Source organism: Branchiostoma lanceolatum, chromosome 3 (assembly GCF_035083965.1).
Source record: "Branchiostoma lanceolatum isolate klBraLanc5 chromosome 3, klBraLanc5.hap2, whole genome shotgun sequence".
Classification (NCBI taxonomy): Eukaryota; Metazoa; Chordata; class Leptocardii; order Amphioxiformes; family Branchiostomatidae; genus Branchiostoma; species Branchiostoma lanceolatum.
This window is the reverse complement of record NC_089724.1, coordinates 10,352,539-10,373,959: the sequence shown is the minus strand read 5'-3', so window position 1 is coordinate 10,373,959 and position 21,421 is coordinate 10,352,539. Positions and strand designations below refer to the sequence as shown.

Sequence of the window (21,421 nt, the reverse complement as noted above, 5' to 3'; positions counted from 1 at the left end):
TTTGTGTTTTTTTAAAGGATTTATTGCAGATACCAGAAACCAAATCTCCGAAAGATTCCAACGTCTTTGGAAAGCAGCGCAAAGCAGTAAATGTAGTTCCATTCATGCCACCCTTTAGTTATATATAGGTTATTGGTTATAGACAGTATGCACTTATGCACTAACTTGCATATGTGCTATACTTTCTATACTTACTTCTACTTGCATATACACCGACTTTATGTTTAGTTCACTACACGATGTCATCCTAAGTCTGAATCCAGTTACATCATAAGTTGTGAAAGTTTATTACGTTTTATCCCAAATCTTTGCTAGAACTAGTGATCTCTACAATATTATGCTTCTAATCGTACATCTATCAGACATACCAAGCGAGTATACATGTACAGACTATGTGCTTAGTCATTCTGTAGTAACTATATCAGTTTACCTTTTATCCTCAATCTAGAATATATGATGCTTATAACCTTTCACCTATCGATCAAATATGCCGAGTATGTGCTAAGTTCATATGCAATAACAACACTTTGTGTCTTAGATCTAGCTATAGGATCATCTCTACATATGTATGATGTTTCTAATCCTACACCAAATCTATACACCAATTTAGGATATGGGAGATTCTTTATACACATCCAGGTATTGATCTCACCTGCTAACGTTTCGATGTCTATCAGACACCTTCTTCAGAGCTTCTGACTGGAGTACTGCTTTTCACCTACACCTACATCGGCTACTTATAGCGGTGAAAAGCAGTACTCCAGTCAGAAGCTCGGAAGAAGGTGTCTGATAGACATCGAAACGTTAGCAGGTGAGATCAATACCTGGTTGTGTATAAAGAATCTCCCATATCCTATTTTCTACCAACCTGATGAAATCATTTTCGGATATACACCAATTTATACTTTCAATTGTTTGAATTAGTATAATGGTCTACACTAATTCAAACAATTGAAAGTATACTAGTACCGCGGAAAGCACCGCTGTGGCAGGGTGACTATCCTGTATTTCTATGGATCAGCAAAACAATACAATATGCGCGGTGAATAGGTCAATATTTGAGTCATCGAAAGGACAGAACAGACCAGCTGACTATCATTGATCTCAAAGCAAAAGTAGGATCTTTTAACACACAGTGAGACTAAGTAAAGAGTAGTTCAGTAAAGACGAAGGAGGAGGTCAAGAAAAAGAAGAACAAGAAAAAGAAAGGAGAAGAAAGTAGAGGAGGGAATAGAAGAAGGAGAACGAGGAGGAGAAGAAGACGGAGTATGAGAAGTAGGGGAGAAGAGAAGGTGGAGAAGGAGAAGGAGGAGGAGGAGGAGGAGGAGGAGGAGGAGGAGGAGGAGGAGGAGGAGGAGGAGGAGGAGGAGGAGAAAGAAGAGGAGGAGGAGGAGAAAGAAGAGGAATAGACGGAGACGGATCCTACATCTGCTTGGAGATGAGCTATCATCACCATATGTCTGGGTAACAATGTTCGAGTCTCTAATATAAAGAAAATATCAAAGAACAAAATCAAATCAAAGTAGAGGTTGTACCTCGATGAGTTGGTAATTTCATAAGGAACAAAAGGCAGTCTAGGTCTAAGAGGTCTAAGAAGACTACATCAGTGTAGCTTACAGTTTTTACTCAGCTGTCAGATTTAATTCTTTGTGGTGTACAGTTAGAGTCTTCATACCACCAAAAAAAACGAAAACAGTGAATTGAAAATGTGTAGCTACTAAAGTCTTACTGATCCAGGCCACGTTTTACTTATTACGGGATATGGTTTCCTAAATGCACTAATTGTATCCGAAAGTTTTCCATACAGAAATCCATTATTCTGAATCCCAATCCAGGTATGTTTCAAAATGTCATCATTTATGCAAACGCATAGCTACAAGAAAAGGCCGACCTACAGAAAAAAGTATGAATAGAAATCAATTGATGACATTATGATTTCATCCTGTTCACAGACAAGAAGACTGTAAACAAAACAGATGTTGACAATGTCGACACGCCTTTCTTACGGAGCCCGTGGAGAGCGACAGATGAAGGCCCTCCTGTAGCTGCAGGGCACGGCCTTCCAGCGGTACCGGTGGACCTTCCGTGCGACGGCGCAGTCCTTCTTATCCGTGTTGCGCGGCGGGTCGGGAGACCAGTCGGTGAAGTCGCTTCCGCCCAAAACCATCCCGTTAGCCCAGATCCAGGTTCCCTCCAGGTCCTCATCACTCAGGCCTATCCACACACTTGGGGCGCCATCGCTGAAATCGACATGTACAGGTCATCCAGTTGTATAGCGCTTCTTGTTTATGTTTTTTTAAATCACTCGTTTTACAGTTGTAGGTTGAGGGGGCACGTTACCACTCCAAGACCTGAATTCCTTGCTGATTCACTCAAATAATGTTGATGGTGTTTCACCAGTTACGTGAAAATATTTCTTTCAAGTGTCCCTTAGCTTATCCATGTCAAGATGTATATATTTATGTTCTTCTTAAGTCCAATCAATCCCTCCGGAAACCGTAGCTTTCGGTTGCTATCAATTTCCTACGAAAAATTGCTTTCGACGAGTTGTCATATTCTTTCTAAAACACGGAGCCATGCACAGTTTCTAACCTGATGAGTTTCCTCTTGAGTCTAGCGACAGCAGCAGCACTCTTCCACATGTAGATGTCTCCTCCGTTCTTCTGGCAGACCTGTCTGGCACCGCTGTAGGTCTTAGCGTTTTTCCCGCCCCAGAAGCGGTAGCAGTTATCCTTGTGTGCCCTGTATCCATAGGGGCATTCTAGAGACAGACATAACAAGATTCCTTGATCACTGAAAACACAACGTCATTTGACTTTCTCTCTTAATAATCTATTTACGGGTTACCATGACCACCCAATAATTGGCTGGAATAGAATCTGGCCTGTTCCAAATACAAACAGACAAACAAAAACAAATTGTGTACCAAGAAAGCAATCATTGACCAGCCTCAGTATAACAGCCGTGAATGGAAAATTGGCATCTTGAATGCTTCTTATTCTTTTATTCCTATTTTTCAGTTAATCATCATAGATCTGCAAGCCATGGCTCCAAACACACACGTTTCTGTCATGAGGTCATTGTGCAGGTAAGCGTTATCAGACAGTCACACATGCATGTTGATTTATCGACCAAACGGGCACAGGTGGTTTTTTGGTTTTTAGTATAAATGCAAAAATGTTCGTGGTCCCTTTACGTTTTGTCGCCTTACCTCGGCAGGACTTGCCATCAGGATTGGGGTAATAGCCAGGCTTGCATTCACAGTGGTATCCTCCAAAATCGTTCACACACACGGCGTTTTGTCCACAATCGTCTGTGCCTGCCGCGCACTCATCGAAGTCTTCGCAGAACTGACCTGGAAGAAATTTGTAAAACTTTTAGTGTTATATACGTGTCGATAAGTTAATAAGGATAATATCCTTTAGAAACTTGTTGGATGTTGGGATTCATCCTCGAGGTCTAATCGTCTGGAAAAGTTAAATCCGAAAAGCTAAACCCGAAAAGTCAGTCAGTCAAAAGGAATACAAGTATGACTCATTACTACATACCATTTAATATCAACGACTAGTCGACTGGGCAAGGTCAACGTAGAGAACAACCTGGCGATATTGAAACGTAAGACCTTATGCTAAAAAATGATAAGTTGCAGAAAAAGGTCCTACCTGTGTGGTAAGGTGAGCAATGGCAGGCGACGACACGCAGATCCCCGTCTTCATCCTCCCCGTCAGCCAGAGTGCCGAAGTCACAGACGCCAGTGTTTTGGCACTTGCACAAGTTGACTTGTGGGATGTAGAGCGTAGTCTGGCCGCGGGAATTGGTCGCGGTGAAGCTAATGTAAGGTAGACAGGTAAATCAACAGCAAATAGAAAAGGAATAGACACAATAAAGAACGGTGCCAACTACTGCATTGTCAAAGAGTTAAATCCACACAGCTCAGTTACTGTATCAAAAGTTTGCCATGAAATAAATGCAATAACTTTAATTACAATGCAACGAACGTAATATGCGTCTATGCATATTGCCATCAATGTTTGATATTTTGAAATTACAGAATACATTTTACTGTGACAGTAATTAGGCCATCAATACACAATGTAATAGCTCAAGTAGGTTACAAGTTGTTTCGCTATATTGTCAATCCTCTACTGTGCGTTTCGCTACATGGTAAGTCGTTTCGCTAAATGGTACAAGTCGTTTTCGCTACATCTAAATGTTTTTCTCTAGATAGACTAATAGCATTAGAAATCGTATTCCTTAAATCACGCACGTATCTATAGTTGTCAATGAATGAAATCTGACTTAGCTATGTCACAACAGAGCAAATGTTATTTGCGTACCTAACACAAGAGAGAAATAACATTCAAAAGTAGCGAAACGACTTCCAACATGTAGCAAAACAACTTGTACCATGTAGCGAAAGAAATTCGGTCATGTAGCGAAACGACTGTAGCGAACTGACAATGTAGCGAAACAACCGGTTACCGCGCTCAGGTACATTATCCTCTTTACCTCATAGCCGGGCCGGCATAATCGACTACATTCCAGGTGACTGTTGCCGTGTTGCCGGCAGACACAAAGGTGGCTCCAGGTGGAAGGGTTTCCGCAACTATTGTGACAGGGTCGCCCTTCAGGTCAGTAGCACTGAAGGAGAAAGTCTCGACCTCTCCAACAGTAATTTCAAGACTGATGGGGCCTTCGATGATTGGAGGAGAATTCACTGGAGAAAAGAAGGGAACATTGGCTTGCGTGACTTCTATTTTATACCTTTTAAACCTGTGGATGTGGGTTCCTGTCAAATATCCGGAAACACACACAGACACACACACACACACAAACACATAGTCTGTATAACGCAAACTCCAGCTGTCCGGGGGTTTCTGTCCCTAGGCGGCGAGCGGTTACAGGGCGGCTAGCGGTTACAGGAGGCTTGATTGAAATCAGGCAAACAAACACACACCAAATACAACACCTCGAGCTCCATTTTCATGGAGGTCACAATGAAGAACGGTGTCAGCTACTACGTACATTGTCAAAGGGTTTAATGCACCTAGCGCAGTTGTTGTATTGTAAGCTTAAGGCTTCCATAAAGGTAAACGCAATAACTTCACTTACAATACAAAGTACGGAATATGTGTCTGTGAATATTGCCATGACTGTTTGATATTTCTATTGCAGAATTTGTTTTACTGTGACAGCAATTAGGCCATCGATACACAGTGTTCCTTGGAACTATTTGAATCATCACAAACACTGCTTATAAGAGTTACCCGCACAAAGATTTATAATTCACCAAGTTCTTCGCTAATCCTGATGCTTTGCTCTTTGGCCTCCATGGTCGCTTTCCCAATCGTGACATTTCCGGTAACGGATGCATCGAACAAGCACTCTCTATCGTCACCGCATACCCCCAATGCCTGTCCATGGAAACAAAATCAAGATGACGGCATTGTTGGATACATAAATCCTGCTAGCAGATAAATCGTAAACAAATTGGACTCTAACAATGTTCCAATCAAGTACATTCATATCAACTTTCGTTTACGGACTTCTCCGTATATATACGTAGTTGAAGATTTGATAGCAAAAAGTAACATGTTTCAAAGGAGACTGTTACTTGGAAAAGTTCACATAAAATCCTCAATGCCCTGTGAGCATATCTAAAATCTCCGTTCTAGTGTACATGTTTATATACAAGTTCAAGTGAAATTTGAACTTGAAGATATCAGAAACATTAGTCACTAAGAAAACGAAGTATATCGTCCTATTTATACCTCTTGTTCAAAGTCAGGATCATCAAAAGTCGTCTCGAAGATGGGGCGATAGGACGGATCCTGGTTGTGGAAGTCAGCGTAAGTCTGGTCTCCGTAGTAGCAGATACTCTCAGCTTCAGTGACTTCCCCTGTTGAAAATAGTGCAGGGACTTTGCATCAGCGATTAAACATCTCGTTAGAAGTTGTAACATTGATAGAGGCAAGATACCTGTAACTAAAAGACACATCAATTGACATACTAGTATGACATATCGGAATATATTGCGTGACGATTAATGGTTATCGTTGTTCAACAATTGAAAGAGACCGGATCTACCAATTCATATCTACCATTATGATAAAAGCATTCAGTAAGTGAACGTTCACATGCGCGACGAAAGTTCAAAAACAGCCGAACTGGACATTGTTAATTTGTGGCCAAAAAGATGTTTTTGCCTTTTTTACCCTCGAAATTGCGACAAGTTAAAATCATTATTCTACAGAAGTCGCTAAAGCTGCACTATGTAAGATTTGGTCACTACAGAAAATCAATTTTTGTACCATTTCTTTACAAAGTGTGTTGAATAAACATTGTAGAATGACATACCAGTATTCAGGAAGGAATGTTTCAACAACATCGCACCATATAAACCAGTTTAAAAACTGAACTTTCAAAGCCAGTTGGCAGTTGGGGCAGTGTGGCCACACAGGCTTATCACCCCAAACTGCCCAGTGGGGTGCCTGATTACAGTTAACCACAGTTTCTGCCAAACGTCCTTATCAGAGTTGTAGCAGTTTTGAACAGGGGAAATCCGCTTTATCAGTTCCCTACAAACTTGGCTAACATATTTTATCCTCATTCAAAAAGATATGAGTGTTTTTGAAGAAGATGATCTTCATAACATCAGCTGTTATCTAGATCCACTGAAGTGTCGCTAAGTAATTAGCCTACCCAGGGGTCCTGCCAGTGTGCAGGAAGTCGTTGTTTACAAACATTAGGCTTCAGGTTGAGGTGGTGTCACAGACTTTTGCAGCTTGCTTTTGTACAGTCAAAAACACCAAACATGCCAGAAATAAACGAATTCATGATGGTAATATGCTGAAAAGTGGTTGTCCATGTCATTTGTATTAGGATTTGTTCACAAGAATATTTTCAATTTTTGGCGCCAAAATGTTACATAGTGCAGCTTTAACGGAAGAAACTGGGCTCACATAGCTGTCCCCATGCGTAGATTTCCTCATCAGTGGCGTTGGGACTAAGGATCGTGCCATCCGGACGGGTGAAGTCATCATTCACGTCTCCATTCCAAACTCCCATTAGCCCTTTTGTCTGGCCCATGTAGTCCTCCGGAAGATGCACCATCGCAGAAGGGACCCCAGACTTCTCAAAAATTTCTAGTCTGGCACCTGTGGAGTTAAGATGTAGGGATTCGTATGTTTTACACGTTTACCTGGTTAAAGCGTCAATCGCAAGTCTTTGGGAATGACTTTATGTACTTGGTATCTCCGACATTTCAAACATTCATAAAAGCTAGGTATAGAGGTAAAGGATGAAAGATTCTACTATCATGGGCTTTTTAAAGTTGCTTTTAACATCTTTGGTGTGTGTCAAGACCTTCGTGGTGTAGGAATAGATTGTCAAACAACTTTTGATGACTCCGAGTATTTTTACACATTGGATGGTGCTTCCATATCAAATCTTCGTGCTTGCTATAACAATCTCATAGGCAATACAAACAAATTGACACCCGAGCTAGGTGCATTCAATAGCCTTTTGCACTTCGAATTTTCCTCATAGAAGATACCTTTAAACGCAAAGCTAGAAAGGTTCGACAATGTATTCAAACATAAAATACCTGATGTGAACTCAGCCACAACAGATCCGTTCGTTCCTTTGGAGATCATGACGTCAACAAAAACTAAGAATTGATCTGCTGCAAGGTCATTGAACTCCGGGGTGAATGTATCGTCAACATACAGACGAAACTCTGGAGACATGTACATATGACACGAATAAGTATATAAACATAATGTAATATATCACAAAAAATAAAACCTGCCGATCTAGGAGAGGTCATCACCAAATGTGATTTAAAGGAATAAAGCACAATGTTAGATACGATTGCCAGAGTGGTTCAAATAGGAAACAAAGGCCAAATTCAAAGCGACTGCAGCATGTACTTTCTCTCCAATACAGCATACATCTGGCATGAAATGTCTTACCGCCCTCTTCTTGGTTGACTTGAACAAAAGACGAAGTAGACGTCTTGGCGGCAACAGCACTCAGAACTGTGGCGTCGGTTTCTAATCCGTCAGAGCCAATCGCCTTTCTTGTCCTGCCTTGGACGAGAAATTCTCCATCCACTGCGTTAACCAGCGTGTACTCTCCAAGGCCGTTAAATGTGTAGTCTTTGCCGTCAATGGTTTTCAGGTGTGGATCTCCATAAATGAAGATGATCACAACAACATCTGTCGAGAAGAAAAGAAATGATTCCGTTCATGACTTAATGGGTATCTTTCCCTGAGTTTGTCCATTCGAAAAGAGAGGATGCATCCATCGTATCTTGCATCATTCTACTTATAGCTGGGTTGATATTCAGTTGATTGTGATGTACAAGAGAAAACTGAGAATAAATACAACCATTCACAGCGTGGAAATGATCATTGGGCTAATGCTTCAAGAAGAACAGATCTAGAAACAAAAGAATTCGCCGACAAGGATGTCTTGTTATGAAGGAAAAACGCACTAACTTGGACATCTGATGATGAGAAAAAGGAACCAAGTTGGCCTTCCCCAACATGGGGCCCCACCACACTGCGGAGTCGGGTTGTTACAGACACGGCGGAAAAAACATCCCGTGACGCCCCAACGCCCAAAACCGAACCTGAACCAGGCAATGGTTACGGACCAGCCTCCGTCAACTGTAAGAAAGACGACAAATGAATCAAGTTGACAAAAACCAAACAACATGACAAATTCATAGTACATGTATAACATTTGTCGGCTAACGTTATCACTGGTACGCAATCTTCTTCGACAAACGCAATGTGTACCTTGCAAATTTCAAACATTGATAAAACTGCTACTAGCTGCTGATGGATGTAATGTTGGAGACAATGGATACTCTGTAGGATGACATGTTTTCGAACAGAAGTACTTGATGGTTTAGTAGAATAACATTATAGCGCATGGCGTGTCTTACCTGGCATACACATGGTACCTGAAAAATATACAAAGAGAATAAACATAAAGGCAAGTCCCATGACTGTAGTTTTGAAAACAACATCACCCACGAAATTACCGCATAACTAACAAATGATTTTCTATTGAATCAACATCAGAATTACCTGACGCTATGATTGAACTAAATCAAAATACTTCACTAGTACTCCTTACTCAATAAAACAAACTTTGCGTTATGTTAAGAGACTAGGTCTTAGATGTATGTCTGAAAGAAAAAAGGGCGCGATAGATATGAATGATAACAGCCTTGACTTCTATGCTGCATACGGGGAAGTATTTGATAAACGTTGATATGTTATGATTGCTTTCACTAAAACCGATGAGAGGCGTGATATGTCGGAGGCATTAATCAGTCCGTGTGTATGTTTCAGCTGCTTAATTATTGAATGGCACAATAAGGCTGGGTTTACATACGCATTTCCAGTAACAGTGCTCCGAGTGTACTTGGTAACGCGTGTGTAAACGGGGCCTTAGATGATAAATATTACAAAGCTGCACATACTCATGGCCGTCGGCATCATATCAGTTTGCATTCCGGATCCTCCATTTGCATCTACCGTTGGTACAGCTGTAGTGAACGAAATGTACGTTATTAGACGTAATTGTACATGTACCATGTAGGGCAAAATTTGCACGCACGCACGTGCAAAGTTAATACGATCAAACATCTACGTAATTCGGAGATGATGAATTATGATGAGGTTTTAATTTGGGATTACAAAAGATTCAGTGATGCTTTGTAATGAATATGCATGGAAATGTAAACAGTGTATGCGTATACAATGCCATGTAACAAAGGGCAAGGTAGATGGTATAACAACACTTAAAGATATTCCTTTTACAGTAACTATCTTCCAAACGTTTCCTCATACCAAACTAGAGGTCCACGACCTCATACCTTCGCCATATGATTTTAACCTTTATGACTGACATATCAGGGGTGTTTGTCATCAATTATAAATCATACCAGTTGATCTTCTTCACCCAAAAAACAAAAGTATGAGCGTAATAAAGAAGGTTATGCTAACAAAGTAACATTTATCATGAATTATGCAAATGGCCATGGGGTCCTTATTACCATAATTTGATTCAACAATGTTCACATTCACATAACTTCCAAATGATACAAGTATGAAATTGCCATCCTTTACCTGTATGGTTTTATAGTAGTTTCTCATTAATTATGCAAATTAGGCCTACATTTGCATATTTTTTATCTATCAAAATTCCTCAGTAACAAATGTCACATATGTCAATAGTCATATCATGGAATACAGCGGGTTTTTAAAGTTGTCTCATTAATTATGCAAATTAAAATCTGATTTGCATAATTATCGTCCAATCATACAAAGCATTACGTAAGCTATCTACATACCAAAAATCATTACCATCCATCAAGCCCATCTTGAGTTATAGTATTTTCTCATTAATTATGCAAATTAGGTATTCATTTGCATAATTGATATCTATTAATATTTCTCTCTTCTTCAGTTACATATGTCACATGTTTGAGAGTCCTGTCGTGGAATTTGGCCGATGTATAAACTTTCCTCATCAATTATGCAAATTAGATACCGATTTGCATAATAAGTATCTAATCATGTACATCATCACTCAAGCTATCTACTTACCAAAAATCATAACCATCCATCAAGCCCTTCTTGAGTTATTCCCTTTCAAAGTCTGAACCAAAACCTGCTCCTGCAGTTCCAAAAAAGCCGCTAGGGGGCCAAAACATATACCACTTACTCCCTGTCCAAAGAGCTATCTACCACTCAAAAATCAGTTCCATAGCTTGTCCAGAACACGAGATATTGAAACAGGAAGTTCCGCTGCAGTACCGTAACAAGCCGCTAGGGGACCCAAAATCTAATCATTTCTTAGTCTCATCAAGACCTACCCACCTACCAAATATCAAGACAATCCATCGAAGCCTTCTCGAGTTATGCTGTACATTACACACACACACACACATTCCGGATCCTCCATTTGCATCTACCGTTGGTACAGCTGTAGTGAACGAAATGTACGTTATTAGACGTAATTGTACATGTACCATGTAGGGCAAAATTTGCACGCACGCACGTGCAAAGTTAATACGATCAAACATCTACGTAATTCGGAGATGATGAATTATGATGAGGTTTTAATTTGGGATTACAAAAGATTCAGTGATGCTTTGTAATGAATATGCATGGAAATGTAAACAGTGTATGCGTATACAATGCCATGTAACAAAGGGCAAGGTAGATGGTATAACAACACTTAAAGATATTCCTTTTACAGTAACTATCTTCCAAACGTTTCCTCATACCAAACTAGAGGTCCACGACCTCATACCTTCGCCATATGATTTTAACCTTTATGACTGACATATCAGGGGTGTTTGTCATCAATTATAAATCATACCAGTTGATCTTCTTCACCCAAAAAACAAAAGTATGAGCGTAATAAAGAAGGTTATGCTAACAAAGTAACATTTATCATGAATTATGCAAATGGCCATGGGGTCCTTATTACCATAATTTGATTCAACAATGTTCACATTCACATAACTTCCAAATGATACAAGTATGAAATTGCCATCCTTTACCTGTATGGTTTTATAGTAGTTTCTCATTAATTATGCAAATTAGGCCTACATTTGCATATTTTTTATCTATCAAAATTCCTCAGTAACAAATGTCACATATGTCAATAGTCATATCATGGAATACAGCGGGTTTTTAAAGTTGTCTCATTAATTATGCAAATTAAAATCTGATTTGCATAATTATCGTCCAATCATACAAAGCATTACGTAAGCTATCTACATACCAAAAATCATTACCATCCATCAAGCCCATCTTGAGTTATAGTATTTTCTCATTAATTATGCAAATTAGGTATTCATTTGCATAATTGATATCTATTAATATTTCTCTCTTCTTCAGTTACATATGTCACATGTTTGAGAGTCCTGTCGTGGAATTTGGCCGATGTATAAACTTTCCTCATCAATTATGCAAATTAGATACCGATTTGCATAATAAGTATCTAATCATGTACATCATCACTCAAGCTATCTACTTACCAAAAATCATAACCATCCATCAAGCCCTTCTTGAGTTATTCCCTTTCAAAGTCTGAACCAAAACCTGCTCCTGCAGTTCCAAAAAAGCCGCTAGGGGGCCAAAACATATACCACTTACTCCCTGTCCAAAGAGCTATCTACCACTCAAAAATCAGTTCCATAGCTTGTCCAGAACACGAGATATTGAAACAGGAAGTTCCGCTGCAGTACCGTAACAAGCCGCTAGGGGACCCAAAATCTAATCATTTCTTAGTCTCATCAAGACCTACCCACCTACCAAATATCAAGACAATCCATCGAAGCCTTCTCGAGTTATGCTGTACATTACACACACACACACACACACACACACATACAAACGCTACCCTCTGCATAACCTTCTCGGCGAAGGTAACAATATTCGATTGGCCTGAAATGAGATTATCAGGAGATATCTTTGCGTTATTTCTTCTTCTCGGGAGATTACTTTACAGCTGGAACCTAGTAGATGTCGCCTGCTTCATGCGGATGGTTAATTTTCATAGCCGATTCATCACTTTTTCCCAACTGAGCCTTGCAAAATCAAATCTTTAAAAACAACATCCATAACATGTTATACTTCGGAGTATAACAACTCGCTATTATGGGATACAGAGATTTTGGTACTTTTGTAAGCAACATTGAACTCTGGTATTGTTGGAAAGGGAATTCAAGAACTTGATGGCTCGCTATAATGTTCGCCCTGCGTTCAGGCTTCAACTTATGGTACATAAATTCACGTAAATAGGTCATGTTACGTTACGTATATCGTACGTTGAATATCACCGGGGTCTCAGGATTTATATGATAGTCAGCGTTGCCATGGAATGTTTTGTTCCGCAGTTCACACTATGGCCCTATTGTTGTTGTTTTCTTCATATCTTGCACACATAATGAAGATGAATGCCGTATGACGTGCAAATATGCCATAATGCCCAGATGTGTATCTTGCAATAGGTCGTTTTGAATATCACTTAATTAGACATGCGACCCTTGTAACCTGTTAACGCCTAAAACATATGGTTCATATAATGTTACAGGCGGCCGTTCTAAGTAGCTGCCCTTTTTACAAAAAGTATTGTCTCACCGCAAACCGATTTTATCATCGACATATCCGATCCGATATAACAGTAGGGGGGTGATTTGAAAGTTCACCAGAGTACATTTACTATATACATGGCACATACTAGTCTCTACCAGGCCCCGTGGATAGCTGGAAAAATAGTAGAAATTGGCCAAATAGAGTGAATAGTATGCTAAGGGAGTCGGCTTCGGAGGTAGGGACCATTTGCCACGGGATACCGTGGATGACAAATGGATGTCTTCTTATCATACATCCATAATGAAGATAAATGTTGTTTGACGTGCAAATACGCACGTATGTGTTATCATGTCCAGGTGTGCATCTGGTAGAGGTCGTTTTGAATATCACTTAATTTGACATGCGACCCTTGTAACCTGGTAACGCCTAAAAACCTGGGTTCATTCAACATTATGTACAGGCAGCCATTGTATTCTAAGCGGAAGTACGAAACGTATTGTCGCATCACATACCGATTTTATCATCGTCATGTTCGGTCTTGCAACAATACAGAAGTTCAAAGCTTCACCAAACTTACGGTACATTTACAATGTGCATGGTACCCGCTGCGTTGTTAGAATGTGCCATATGACCAACGCATTTAACAGAACCGTTTTATTTGTTCATTTGCTATCTTGAAGATAAGAATCTAGAAGGTTGCGTGACTCGACGTTTGCAGGTAATAACACCAATTTACCAGCGGGTCACGTTGGTCACATTCTGAACTTTGGGCTCCTACGCACGCTCTTTTGAACAATGGGAACAAAATGACACATAATTATTAGCACGTCATCTGACATTTGTCATCATAAATGAACACATCAACGAATTTCAAAGGGTTCCTAGTGACATGTTAGTTGACCACGTACCCTGCGCCTCTGAAGTATATTTTGGGGGAGGGATGAAGAATGTGGGAATGGAGAAGCCATACTATTGAATACACACGGGTTGGAAATTATACTTTTCTACATCAAGTATTGTCACTAAGGGCCCTGTCACACCTGATAACTAGCCTGCAGAACCGTGGGTCAACGCAGAAAACAACTTCTTCCCCGCAAAATTTCCTTAAACCTAAGAAATGTTAATGCGCAACTCATGCGCACATGAATAAACGCACAAGTGTGACAGGGCCCTAATGCCCCCATTCCACTGGGACGGCGCTCTCGCCGCGCTCTCACGGTGACCTCAATTTGACCAGAGCGCCGTGAGAGCGCCGAGAGCGCAGCGAGAGCGCCGTGGGAGCGCGGAGGGAGCGCGGCGAGAGCGCCATGTGCGCCATGTGCGTCCAAAACAGTCGCCGTGAGAGCGCCGAGGATGGCGATCAAAAAAAGAGCGCCGTGAGAGCGCCGAGAGAGCGCGCAGCGAGCGCGGTGAGCGCCGTGAGAGCGCCATGAGTGCGCGGTGAGCGCCGTGAGAGCACCCAAGGTGGGATCAAAGGGCCGCAACGAGCGCTCAAGGATCGCAGCGAGCGCTCTACGAGGATTGAGGGTCTTAGGGCCCTGTCATACTTGTGCGTATATAACTATATTCAAGTGCGTATGACTTGCGCATCAACACTTCTTTGGTTTAAGTAAAGTTTGAGGGGAAGAAGTTGTTTTTCACTTTGACCCACCGTTGTGTAGCCTGCTTATCGAACCAAAGAAATGACTACTTCGGCTGCAAACTTAATCTAAACCAGAAACCTGTTAATACGCAACTCATGCGGACTTGTGTACACGCACAAGTGTGACAGGGGTTTTAACTGTAGTGCAAACAAATTTTATTCTTGAAGTGATGTTTCTTGAATTTCTGGGAATTTTGTGGTCAAATCATAGTTTTGCTCATAGGTAATACTAATTGACGAATAACTACATGTACTTGCTTCCATTCAAATTGAATTCCATTGAATTTTTATTGTCAGTGGTCCAAAAGTGTTCTTTGATTTACGTTTCTATTATAACGTAGAATGATAAAAGATATTTATTGCAAACAGTTTACATGACAGACAACACAGAAAAAACAAGTTGAACATATATATATATATATATATATATAACTTAAGACACACACTGAGCGACCGTGCAGCAACGTTAACCAAACTTGTATCTGTAAAGTTTCCCTTTGATTTTATCATTCAAATATGATGCAAGAGGTAAAGACAACAAAGCACACAAAGCGTGTTTTTTAAAAATCTTTCTTTATCTCCTGAATTCGTTGAGTGATCTGTGAAATCGGGTCGCTCATACAAAGTTGCTGACATTTGACATTTTGGTCGCAATGAGAGCGTGCAAGGGTCGCCGTAAAGATTCCACTAGAGCACTTTTCCCAGGAGTTCGGCGCTCTCACGGCGCTCTGGCTCATTTTAGGTCGCCGTGAGAGCGCGGTGAGAGCACCGTCCAAGTGGAATGGGGGTATCAGTACGTCAAATGAACGTATTAGAATGAAGAAATCAAATACACGTGAGTGATTGAGAAAATTTCATTAGCGCTGGTCTGATGAGAAAGGCCAACAGGCTATACCAAGGATAAGAAACTAGCAAAATACAGATAAACGGCCAGTGTATATGCACAAGGACGTCGTCTCTCGCCAGTCCGGGGGGACCTGGCAAAGGCTGAGATGATTATGATGGGAGGCTGGGTCAGGTTGGGGAAACGATCGCGATTGAGGTCAAAATAAACAGATAATGCTACGAGAGTTAAGGCCAAATTACCGCACGATCCATATATTAACGGAAAAAGAAAAGAAGCAAAACCACCGCCACTTGTCAACAGCCCGCTCTATTACAACTCATTCAGCACACGAGTTGGTCATGGTTGTAGATTACAATCTATTACGACAAACAGAAGACCTTCCACCACTTGGTACTAGTATTTGCAAAGACTGCTGTTCAAACAAGCCACCGTGCACAGTTTACCTGTGGTGTAGACGCCAACTTAAATACTCGACGTTCAAACATTTTATTGTGGCTAGGCAAAACTACATGAATCCGCCATGTTTAGACTTCTTTTGTTGCTAGGCAAAAACTTAAATAATGGATAATGAACTTGCATGATGAGATTTTCTGTGGATGGGCAAAACTTAATAAGGTTGGGCGAGGTTGGGCAAGAAATCATTGGAGCAATACACTGACATGGAAAGCCAAATTGTCCCCATTTGACTACTATATAATGGTTCTTGAATAGATACTATAAATTGGCCTCATGAGCTGCCTAGTGCGCGAATATGGTGACATATGGTGGCTCAATTCGATCAAGTGGACGCCTCTGAGTCGACGTAGCAGCAAAGCGCTAGTCTTCGCCACACTCCAAGAGTTGCGCGGGTTGCAAATGGTGACTGTGGACGTACGGGTACGTAGATACTCTAGCATTTTACTCTGGTATATTATTTGGGCAATACCTACAATTTTTCCAGCAACCCACGGAGGCTGTTAGATTCTAACAAAGCACAACAATCTTTTCAAGTTGTTATCGTGTCGCCCGAGTACATCTGGAAGCACAATAAATCTTCGGAACTTAAATTAGTTTTTTTTAAATATTACTATCACTAGCGCTAGTTTTTTATGCAAACGGCTTAAAGGCAAAGGGTCGAGTGTGATTCGTTTTCGTCGACATAGGGCAGTAAAATATCATGCGCGTCAAGGGTAAATTCACGAACTGGGTTAGCCTAAGCCTTGTGTCAACTTTTGTTAAGCAAAAACACATCTTCGGTAAACGTGGTCTGCTGAACGCTACACTGCTAAAACAGCTAAACACTCAAAAGTCTTAAAGTGATAACGTTCGATACGACTGTTCCGGACCTGTCTGTATTTTACGGTATATCAACTTGTCATTTCGCATTGAAATGTGTATTTTCTATAAAACAACGCAATAAAGAATATTACTATGTAAGTATGACATGAAAATAGTACAACAACACGGTGCATTTCGTATCACCCTCGGTCCCAGCCCTCCGCGGGTCCGATCGCCCCCCGACCTTCCAGCGATCCGACCCGCGGGAAGGCTGGTATACACCGTGTTGTATTCTCTATTTATACCAAGATAACTACTTTTTAGACGTACAGTCCTTACCTCCAATGGCTGCGAGGAGAACAACCCACGCCCAGACAGACGTCTTCAGCATCACGACTTATCTTCACTTTTTCTCGATCCCGCAAAACGTCTTCACTATCTCAGAACAGCGCGACTTATGAAAATATGTTCAAGGCTATGACTGAATCGCCTTATAAACATGTGGCGTTGTATGCTTAAAATAGGATCAAAACCAGTTTTGTCTCATACAATTGTCGATGACGACACATAAAGACCCTTAGGCATTCCATTGGAGTCGTCTGTCTTCTTTTGCAAACTCGTTGTTTAAACTCACACATTTGACTGGTTTTACGGTTTTTCTAATCTGATTCAATGTTTGCAAATTCGCTTCTTATGATGTTCAGAACAAAACAGGAAATCCACATATGTTTAGAAGGCTGGGTTTACACACACGCTTCCAAGTACACTAGGGGTACACTCAGCCGAAGTCCGACTCAAGAACGGTCTGTTTACACACACGGGGCCGCGACTTGGAACGCCCAGCCGGCGGTGTGACGACCGCACTTAACGGTAAACCTCGCCTTTAATCATGACCAGCTTACTCCGCAGAGTGCACAAAATCATACTCTCCAAGTAGAGGATGGGTTCCGGCAGGTTTTTGACGTGCTTTTAGGCGTTTTTGTCGGGCTTTTTACTTTGGCATTTTTTTTCTTTTGTCTCGCCAACGTTGTGTTAGCGAGACAAAAAAAAAGAGACAAAGTAGAAAGCCCGACAAAAACGCCTAAAACACGTCGAAACCTGCCGGAACCCATCCTCTACTTGGAGAGTAACAAGATCATAAAACAGATACCGAAAAATTATAGCATAAAGAATAAAGAGTAATAAACAAATTTCCAGATTTGCGTCCTGTGTCTTCACTGATTTTCATATGACCCCTGACCTGAGCATCGCATAAGTCACTGGGACTCGAAGTAGACTCCTTGGATTTACACACAAGTAAAAGCAACTTGAGTCCGACTTGAGGTATATCTTTCGATTTGATTAATTCTTGGTAAGAACAAGGTTTCGTCCCGGACAAGAAAATTTTAGAATAGACAAATTACTTCGGCCTTGCACTGAGAATTCTCGCTGAAACAATTTTACAGCCACTAACGGGGTTATATGTTTTGTAGCCAACACATTATTGACATATATATATATATATATATATATATATATATATATATATATATATATATATATATATATATATATATGTTATTCTTATGTGATAAGGTAACTAGAGGTTGCCTGGGACACCTGGCGCAAACCGGTACCGACGCCTCCGGCTCTTCCTTGTGGAGTCACGCAACCATCATTATTATGTTCACGGAGTAATCATGAAATCAACCGAGACTGACATGGAATATTTCCACAAGAGTAACGTCCCTGTCAAACATTGCTACTCACTGCGAGGTTCAGTCTTTTGTGTTCATAGTTTTGTCTAACATATAATGAGTGATCGGAGCTATTGTGGCCATTTGGAGAGCTTGACTGTGCTTGGTAATACTAATAGTAATTGACACCCAAGTTTATCACCCTATGATGATCTTTAATCATCTACAGTTGAAGGTCAAGGAAACTCTCTGTAAACAGATTTGATGGATGGCAGGTTTAAAGTTGTCTGTAATATCTCCAACTTCAAATATCTTCACAACCCTTTCTGTCCCAAACCATTATAGGCACAATAAATAATTCTTTTTCACAATTTTTCAATGTGGACCACTGGTGGATTGAAACCAAGATCAAAGTAACACAGTGATGTTGCCATGTTAGGCACCACAGGTCTGATGCCATTACACGGATCGTTCTATCTTGTTTGAAACTTTGTTTTAAAAGTTTCTTTATTCGTGAAAAGTTCAAATCGGCCTGCAGGCCGCTTTTCATCACCCTGGGGAGGTGAAGGGCAGACAAAACATTACAAAAATTGCATGATTACAGTCCTGATAAATTGCTCTCCAAGCAGAGGTTGTTGGGGGAAATTGTGACCTTCTACTCATATGCCTTGTTTTTTTGCGTTTCGGCGCATGCGCGCCGGAACGCATTGTCCTGGCTTTTACCTTGCAGGCAGGAACCAGGGAAGCTTGGTTCAACACTGTGTCGCACACAATAAGACCTTATATGGCAATACGTTCCCAAATCCTTGTATAGCCGTTGCCTTATATGGCAAGAGAGCACGAAAAGGCAGGCAGGCTAGATTTGCATGTGACACAGGAGGGCGACCGCATGTAACTGCTACAACTGTTCGGAAATATCATTGCATTGTGGTTTCGGACTTTGATATCCTGAAAAATGATCATATTACATCTATTCCACAAGATTGCAGAAGAAAAAAAATGATTTCGTCAAGAAAACGACCAAAAATCGGCATAAATGATACCATATTGTGAGGTTATAGCATTACGTCCAGGATGTGTAGATACGTACCGCAGCTTGGCCGATCTGGCAACGCGAAGCACTTCGTACTGAGAAGATCCGGGTTCGTGTCCGTGCATGGATTTTTTTTTTCTTTTTAGATATTGAATATCAAAAATATATATTGATATTATATTTATCTATCAATATCATATTTATGAATATCATTTTTTTTCATTAATAAATAAAGAAATATTTTATATTTGTTTTTTTTTAAATATTCATTTAATATATACAAGGCCTTTGTCTTATGAACAGGACTTCATAGATTCCAAACCCGGCATTCGAATTTTTCTGTTCATTGTAATGGAAAATACCGTGCAGCGGCTCCTATGCGCGGTCAGATGATTCTTGCAAAACACTCGCCACTAAACTTCTATCCCCGATGTAAACAGATCAGGCTCTTTATGTTGTTTGCAAAACAGCGATTCTTTGTTACAGTAGCAAATGCTCCATTGTTCAGTATCGACTTCATTCAGACAACACGGACGTGGAAAGTGGCGCCCCTCGGCACAAAACTATGGGAATTTTCATGAATTTTAGCAAAATTACCCAGGAAAATAAGGAAGAAATGTTGTAAATGCGGAAACCAGAATAATACGGATGAGGTAGCTGTTGATTTGTTTGACATTTGGTAGTCATTTTAGATAGAACCTTAGCTGTTATGAACTTCTATTTCACTTAATTACCATAGTGCTGATGATTCAATGGTGCTTTTTCAAATTTTGTTTTATTGCGTGCCATGTACATAATTACATTGATAGCTTTTATAATGAGCCTATTATACATTTTACAAATAAGTACAAGTTGTAGGCCAAGACCAGCTTTTTCAAAAGCACTTAAGTTAAGTGACGTAACTTCAAAATTGCTTTCCCCAAGCTGCCTTTCTCTATTAAAACAGTACTCATTTCCCAAAATGACAATTTTTCTTATAGACTGAACAGCCCTTGAGTGACTTCCTCTGGCAGATTTTACTTCAAGTAAAGGGAAAAGACAATTCACACTCATAAACGTAGCCGAAACGCCAGCTTTTTTTAAAAGCTCTTGTTTTTTCTCTTTCTTTCCTCGGGAGCGCGGAAAGAAAATGGGGCATATGAGAAGCCACAGTTTCCCCAATCAACCTCTGCTTGGAGAGTTCTAATACCAATAGAGTGGTATCCATTAAGATCAAATCAGGTGGTATCACAAAAACACACAAAATGTGACAGTTCGTCGATAATAAAAATTAGGCATTCAGGTAATGATACTCAATACACAAGTTACTCAAGCAACTGAGTAAGTTTTGTAAACGGTCAAATCATATGTTACAGATAACATGTGCATGACTTAAAATGATAATAGGTTTATTGCAAATTCATGCCCGTAGGCTAATTGCATGTTGACAACGTACACATGTTAAGTACAAATGTAAAGTAAAAACATAAGGCATACATGTGATACAAGATCATACTATATTGCTAGTCTACAATAAGTTTCTATATCTATGGTTATAAGAAAGGTTTATTGCAAATTCCTGCCCGTAGGCTAATTGCAAGTTCATGTACATGTACATGTAACACAAGTGGACGGACAGACAATAATGAACAGTATAACATATGTCTACTCTAGTCTTAGTTATAATGCGGGGTTTAATTTCTTCTTTGAAAGCAGTGGGAAATAAAATAATACCGTTTACAAAACTTTTCCAGTTCCTTCAATTATTTTTGAGGGTGAAAGTTCGTACTGGTTAGTTCTGTTAAAACTCCAAATAATTGATCACGCTGATGAGCAATTTGAATTTCGCGCCATTTTTAG

General features: G+C 40.3%; 1 protein-coding gene across 3 annotated transcripts; it reads right to left on the bottom strand.

The window, feature by feature from the left end:
* Nucleotides 1-17,671, bottom strand: LOC136430159 (mucin-like protein). Of its 3 annotated transcripts, none has more exons than XM_066420490.1 (14): nt 17,204-17,671; nt 9,497-9,562; nt 8,954-8,971; nt 8,502-8,672; nt 7,974-8,219; nt 7,607-7,738; nt 6,963-7,157; nt 5,772-5,899; nt 5,291-5,414; nt 4,510-4,717; nt 3,663-3,829; nt 3,212-3,355; nt 2,593-2,761; nt 1-2,240 (listed from the first exon to the last, which is right to left on the bottom strand). In XM_066420490.1, the coding sequence occupies exons 1-14, from the start codon at nt 17,262-17,264 to the stop codon at nt 2,003-2,005; spliced, it is 2,067 nt and encodes a 688-aa protein (XP_066276587.1). In that variant the 5' UTR covers nt 17,265-17,671; the 3' UTR covers nt 1-2,002. The 3 variants fall into 3 exon arrangements, with proteins under 3 accessions (XP_066276587.1, XP_066276588.1, XP_066276589.1); XM_066420491.1 differs by having other exon boundaries at nt 17,213-17,670; XM_066420492.1 differs by lacking the exon at nt 17,204-17,671 and having other exon boundaries at nt 9,409-9,520.
* Nucleotides 17,672-21,421: the final 3,750 nt, after the last annotated feature.

Coding starts and splice junctions, on each gene's coding strand:
- LOC136430159 (XM_066420490.1), bottom strand. CDS start 17,264: ATGCTGAAGACGTCTGTCTGGGCGTGGGTTGTTCTCCTCGCAGCCATT. Junction 3,830..4,509: donor TATGCCGGCCCGGCTATGAG/GTAAAGAGGATA, acceptor ACCTTACATTAG/CTTCACCGCGACCAATTCCC. Junction 2,241..2,592: donor CTCAAGAGGAAACTCATCAG/GTTAGAAACTGT, acceptor TGTCGATTTCAG/CGATGGCGCCCCAAGTGTGT.